Raw genomic sequence first — 7,112 nt, forward strand, 5'->3', positions numbered from 1 at the left:
GTCAAGAGTCTTCCGGTGGGAAAAGGGTAAACAGTCAGACGTCGTTAGTTTTTTTCAGTTTTTATTACAGAGTGAAAACGACAATGATAAAACTGATATGTTCGTGGATGAGTTTGAGGAAGTGGTGAAATGGCATTTCAAAATAAAAGCACAAAACAGGTGGAGGGGGAGCAGGGCGCCTGCCGCGGGCTCAGTCACAGCGGACGCCGGCTGGAAGACGAGGGGCAAAGTATCGCCACGTGGGAACTAGATTAGCATATTGCTAGGTTCCACGCTCACAGGTTTCTCGGGGTTTGGCGGACATGCACGGGAAGCGCACGGATGTTTGGCAACACCAGGAAATGTTTGGCAACGCAACCTCGGTCTCCGTGTGATGACACTCACACACAGCAGGAACAAAATGTTGTATTTCCATATTTAATTGAAGTTTTTCAATTTAACTTTACTGTTTAGCTTGTGTTAGCTGGTGTTAGCCGATGTTAGCGCCTGGAAGTGGTTCGGTCCGAATGTTAATACTGTTTCGGTTTGTTGCTTTTTTTTTTTTTGTCTTCGTGTAAACGTCTTAATTTATAATCTTTTATTTCGGCGACTCTCTTAAAGTGAGAATGAAAATTACATTTTTCCACAGGATCAAGAGGAGTGGCCGATCCGAGCCTTGGTTCTCAAAGTTTGGCAAACGGAGACCCAGGAGGATCCCATGCAGTCACAGTGGTAACAGTTGCGGATAGCAACCCCGGTGTTGGGGCCGGCGGGGGGCTACCAGTCCTCCACCTCCACGATGAAGGGCTCTTTGACAGCGATTCTGCCGCTGTTGATGATCACACACTCTGTGAAGGGCAGGTTCCTTTCATTGGTGTCCTGGAGCTCAATGGTGTGCACGACGGACTGCAGGGGCCGACAGAAATTCACCTTTATTACACATTTGCATGCTTTCATTCTTTCTTTTTAAAAAGACACTGTCTATGTTTGTGCATGAGAGTGTATTTCGAATCCTCCTGCCTTAGACCACCAATCTAAAACATGGGTTTTGCTTTTTTCTAATGCTAAGCTACATGCTAATTTTCTCATCTCCTCATTTTCTTTTACCTGACAAACATGAAAAAAAACTGCCTCTAATGCAGCCTGAAACAGCCAACACACGTATTTTCAAGTGAGTGTGTGTGTGTGTGTGAGTGTCAATACTCACCATCCCGTCGAGAACTTTGCCAAAAACCACGTGTTTCCCGTCCAACCACGGTGCTTTGGCGGCCAGGATGAAAAACTGAGAGCCGTTGGTGTCAGGACCAGCATTTGCCATGCTGACCTGGTACACACATACACACACACTGTTATAGGTGAAACCTGCTGTTGTTTCCGGAGTCTTAAAATACATTTTTTTCTGTGCTTTTAACTTTGGTCAAATATTTTCTCAGGAGATCCTGCAGAGGAACTCAGTCCATGAAGAAGCCTCATGATGTATGACATGAGGTCACTTTAACCTGAAACTCACCCATCCTGCTCCTTGGTGCTTCAGGAGGAAGTTCTCATCGGCGAACGCCGTCCCATAGATGCTGTGACCTGGAGGCACCAAGGAGGAGACGTCAGGCCTCTGAGCATGCCCAGTGGAAGCCACGCCCAGCGGAGGCCATGTTGATTTATTAGCCCCGCAGGCTCAGTTCACAAACAGGAAGTGAAAGTCTTTGGAACACAGGTTGGCACAAATGTTCTCAGCCCACGTGTGTGTGTGTGTGTGTGTGTGTGTGTGTGTGTGTGAGAGAGAGTGTGGTTTTATTCTATGAGAAAAACGTTAAGAAGATCACCTGAAGTCTACATTTTAACACTTTTGTTTCAAAATGTTTTTTGTTCGAGAGACATTTTCCCGTTTCTCTCACCTCCGGTTCCGTCTCCGTTGGTGAAATCTCCTCCCTGGATCATGAAATCTTTGATGACCCGGTGGAACTTGGTTCCCTTTAAGCCATAACCTTTCTACAGGTTAGTGCACACACAAACACACACACACACACACGCACACACACACACACACACACACGCACACACACACAGCACATTGACAGAAGACACATCAGGTATAACAAGAAGGACCCACTGCGACAAGTGAGACACACACACACAAGCACACTTGGTAGATGGGAAATTTCGTAATAAAAGATATAAACATATGAGTTACATCCTTTTATACGGGATGTCAGATGATCTATTTTGCAATACAACACAACGAATAAACTGAGAATATTCGACATCTCAAGCGCCGGGCCAAAAGTAACATAAATTATAAAGCCAAATTTCAAAAGAAATAAAAAGAAACAAATAAAACATTATACAATAACACGAAGAGTCAAAGCTTGAAATTCATAAGCGTCGGGCCAAGATTGGAAATAAAAACTAAATGAATAATTGAAAAGAAATAAACAGTGCGAATGAAGTGATACATAAACTTGTGTGTTTGAAAACACACAAGTGTGTGAAATGAGAAGAACTATCAAAATGAACAATCCGTATATTAAAAATTGAATAGTCTATTGTATGTTATACATTATAATTAAATCATATATTTTAAATAAACAAATCATCATACCTCTCCTGTTGCCAAGGCAACAAAGTTATTGACAGTGAGTGGCACGACTTCGCCGAACAGCCCGATGACGATCCGACCGATCTCGTGACCCCCGACCGTGACGTCAAAGAAAACCTGGACACCAACATGCACAGTAACATTACGCGCCGATACACACACTCCACTGTACATCCAATATTCCCATTTATTTCTACTTTTATTTCGTATTTCCAATTATGAAAACTACTGATAAATATAGGATATCATTTTTATAGGATATATAATATATCATTTTTTATTATTGTAACTTTTTGGTGGTTCTTGATATTTTTGAGTTCTACTTATTGATTCTGTTATTTTAATATTATTATGATACATTTGAGTACTATTCTGTACTGCTGTCTGTTTCCAAGCAGTTATTTTTTCCCAAACCGTAAGAACGATGGGTTTCTAGAACCTTCTAGAACCCGAATCTGAAGAAGAAGGTAAGAAAACATCAAAAGAGTGACATAGACAAAAATAAAAGCTTTACCTCAATAATATGAGTCGGTAGACAAAGAATGAATGGATATTCTCACTCCTTTAAAAATGATTTATTTTTGGAAATAAAATAATCTCGATATGAACGTAATCAGACTAAAACGGCCGGTGCAAATCACGTGACTGTGTCCACTTCCGGTCCTTTTTATTCCCTTCACCCCCCCCCCCCCACGCGTGTACGTGTCCAGCCGTCTGCGCGTGCCCGCGTGTTTCGGACACGTCGTCTTACGCGTGTCCAAGCGCGTCCCCGCGGACCGTGACGGCGCGCTCCCGCAGGGAATGATCCGCCGTGGCAGGTTCGTGTACATGTACGTGTACGCACCTTCTCCGTGACTCTCGGTCCCCGGCGGGACGCGGCGCCGGACACGGAGCGCGGCGAGGCGGGGAGCAGCAGCAAGAGGAGGAGGACCGCCCGGTGCTCCATCTTGAGGCGGAAGAGCCGGCGGAAGGACGGAAATCACGGCGGGTCACGGCTGGAGGCTGACCGGGAAACAGCGCTCCCGAGGCGGACACATCGGCTGAACACGCCCCCTCCTTCCTCCGTGGGACCAGGCGGTGTCTAAGCCCCGCCCACCGAGGAGAGGAGGAAAGAAGAGAAGGAGAGGAGGTGATGGAGGAAAAGGGAAGGGAGAACTGAAGGGGAGGAAAGATGGAAGGGGGGGATGAAAGTGGGATGAGGAGAGGCAACGAGGAGACAGAAAGAAATGATAGAGGGGTGGCTGGAAAGACACACGCAAGAAATGAAAGAGAAGGGAAAGGAGGTTGGGAGATGAGCTGAGGATATGAGACAAGGAAAGGAAACTAGGGAAGGGGGTGAGGAGAGGAAGCAGACATGATACAAAAAAAGTGGAATTAAAGAGGCTTGTCAGGTAGTAAGAAAAGAAAGGAGACTTGAAGAGAGGACTATTTCAAATTAAAAGGTCCTCGTCAAAATACAATGCTTGAAATGGATATAATATATAAAAAGAAAGGCGATACCGACATGTGTCTCCGGGCCCTCTGAGTGCCGAAGGTTGAGCGGAGAAGGGGGGGGATCTGCTCTCCCTCAAAGTTGACCTTTGCCCTGGATTGCTGACAGCAGCTTGTCTGGAGAAACAGAAAGTCATAGGAACCCAAAAAACATCATGTGACTGCTGATTCTCTTGTGTCAAAAAAACAATGACTATTACTTTATGGACTTAGAACTGAACAAGTTAAAGATATTAAGGATATAAGGATACTTTTTCTTCCCCGAAATTACCCTAAAAACATGAATAAAACTTCCTGAAAATGTTTAAAATTACCATTGATTACAAAGCTATCATGCCAAAAACAAACATCTGAATAACCAGTAAAACTGAAACCTGAAAACTGAAAAGCAACAAAATATGCCCTTAAAAACCATCAAGTACAACAACCTTTAAATTTAAATTAGAGAAATAAATTGAAACTATATCGAGACAACTCAGACGAAAAATTCTGTTTATGATCATTTTAGTTTAGTTCATAATAATGATCTGCTTATGATCATTTAAATGTTCATTTTCATTTGTTTAATTGTGCAGCAAGAGACATTTTTGTTCCCAGATAAACTGCAGCGCCCTCTGGTGGCCGGAGGTATGAACTGCGCCCCACATATGGCGATTTGGACTTGGAACCAGCGGGTATATGAATGAAAACACCGAAGGATTAACCTGAAAAATCAAACGGATGGTCATTCCCAGCTTGCATGGCTCCATAACTATTAGGTTTTTCAAAATAAAAGGAGGCGTGTGAATGCGGCAGTGCGTTGGCAGCCGCGGAGCTGGCTTCAGCTGCAGGAAATAAAGCTGGTAAAGAGAATATAAGTCCCTGCTGGATTGATGTCAATAGAGATGAATTATAATAGTCAGCCTGCTGTGACCTTAACGCCACGGCCAGGACACACACACACATACGCACACACCCTCAGTTATCGGTCTCCTGTCAGAGCGGCCGTCCATTCGTCTTTTCTTCCCGCCATCGGCCGAATTAATTAAGCAGAAATGTAAACGTTTTAATTGAATGTCAAAGCGGGACCGGGCCGCGGCGCCTCCATGTAAATGAAAGTGACACGGCGGCGGAGCGGCGTCCGTATCCGACGCCAAGGTTACGTGGCCGCCGGTGTGTTTTCGTATGTGCAGCCCGTAAATGTTTAAATTGAATTACTGTCAGCGGGGCGCTAACGAAGCCGTACACCAGGAGAGGCCGGGATTATTCAGCCCCCCCGACTGCTCCCCTTATAAACGTCCCCTCTCAGACACCGTACTTGGGTTCCCCTCCATCGAGATTCGACTGTCGTCGGTCCAGAAGACCAAACCAAATAATGACCGTGCAATGGGCACGTCCCGTCCTGGCCATGAGGCCCAAATGCCGGCACACAGCCAACACGGGAACCACCACTCAGGCAGGCGCACGTGATGTGTACACAAATGCACACTGGGAAAATAATTTTGTAAACCCCTCCCCCTACCCAAAGGCACTGATAACACTATAATAAACTATGACAAAATAAGCACATTTTAAAGTTGTTGTTTTTTTAATATGTATAATATTAGTATAATATTTATTTAATATATCAATGTTTTTCTTGAAAAATATTTGATTTGACTTTTTTTTTTACATCTCCAAGACATTATTATTTTTAGGTCTTTGAAAAAATAAAAAAACTGACAAAAGACGTGAGCAGGTGTAACACTTCTCTGCTCTTTGTTGTCCCCTTAACATCGTCATGGTTACAGAAAACAAATTCAAATGCAAGTGTGTTTGTGCACCAGGACGCCCCCAGGGATGTCACTTCCTGTCACTCAAACACACATTTGTTGTCACAATCAAGATGCAAATATTGTTTTTCTACTGAAGAGATGATCCTGACGCTATAACAACGCAGAGGACAAAGAAAATTACAGCAAATACAGAAAAATATCCAGAAAAAAATGATAAAACTCGAAACAAAGCAAAACAATTGCAATCCAGGAAAAGGCTCAGAAAACTGAAAAACCCTCAGAATACATGAAAATACACACGGTACAGGGAAATATTTGTAGAACAAAAAATAAATAAAAAATACAGGGAGCACAGAAAAGTATTTCTAATACAGAAAAACAGTTACAATTCAGAAAAATATTCACAATACAGAAAATTGGGTACAAAAAGTTAGTGAGAGCACAGGAGATCAACTTGGCGTTCAGGAAAATACCAGTTATACTGAAAAACTTTAGAAATACCCAGAGGACGCTTCCTTCTTAATTCCGAGTAAAATTGACAATACAAAAATAAAAACAACCGTAATTCCAAGGAACATATTTAGAATAGAAAAAACACTATAGAATAGGAAAACACGGAATGCAGTACACGTCCCCGGATACACCGAATAAAAGGAAAATACTCGGAGAAGAAACTTTAAAAACAGAATAAGCAAACAGAACTAGAACAGAAATAAAGATAACGCTGCGAACCCAAAGGTGCTGGTCCTCCTGGGTTCTCCACCCCAAGCTGGACCTGGTTATTTATCGTCGTTTGGAGTCAAACACAACGTTCCCGCACCTCCTCCTCTTCCTCCTCTGGTGCTGCTAAATGAACCCTTGCTAATTTTGTGTTTTTTCTCTGCCGGCCTCCGTCTAAATAATTAGCTTTTGTTGTAGAAAATGATGAATTCGGGCAGTTAATTTATTGATCGGCGGGCCGCTCCGATGTGCTTGGCTTCGGCGGGCCATTAATCAATGGATGAAAACGCCTAATTCTCCTCCCGCGCTGCCTTTTTCCCCGCTCCTCCTCCGGCCTCCTGCCTCCGAGGAGGATCTGCTCCGACTAATAGTCGGCGTGACAGAGAGCAGAAATATGGCGGCGTGCACGCCGGCCTCTCCGTCGCAGTGTCGGCAAGGAAAAGAACAGCTCAAATGGAGCAGTTAATATGAAAATGCTTTTATTGATGACTGACGGGGATCCATTGATCGGCGTCCGACAGCTTCCTCCACCCACCCAGAGGCACGCCTTCAGTTTTAAAAGAAAATATCTGTGG

General features: G+C 43.8%; 1 protein-coding gene across 1 annotated transcript; it reads right to left on the reverse strand.

The window, feature by feature from the left end:
• Window positions 1–575: 575 nt before the first annotated feature.
• On the reverse strand, window positions 576–3,627 carry ppic (peptidylprolyl isomerase C). Its single transcript, XM_086169703.1, has 6 exons — window positions 3,417–3,627; window positions 2,576–2,689; window positions 1,872–1,965; window positions 1,490–1,557; window positions 1,187–1,303; window positions 576–885 (listed from the first exon to the last, which is right to left on the reverse strand). Exons 1-6 carry the CDS (start codon window positions 3,516–3,518, stop codon window positions 757–759), a joined length of 624 nt encoding a protein of 207 aa, XP_086025829.1. The 5' UTR covers window positions 3,519–3,627; the 3' UTR covers window positions 576–756.
• Between the last annotated feature and the right edge of the window lie 3,485 nt (window positions 3,628–7,112).

The sequence above is a fragment of the Fistularia commersonii genome, chromosome 22, assembly GCF_037954325.1.
Source record: "Fistularia commersonii isolate RoL2024-O1a breed Wild chromosome 22, RoL_Fcom_v1.0, whole genome shotgun sequence".
NCBI classification, from domain to species: Eukaryota; Metazoa; Chordata; class Actinopteri; order Syngnathiformes; family Fistulariidae; genus Fistularia; species Fistularia commersonii.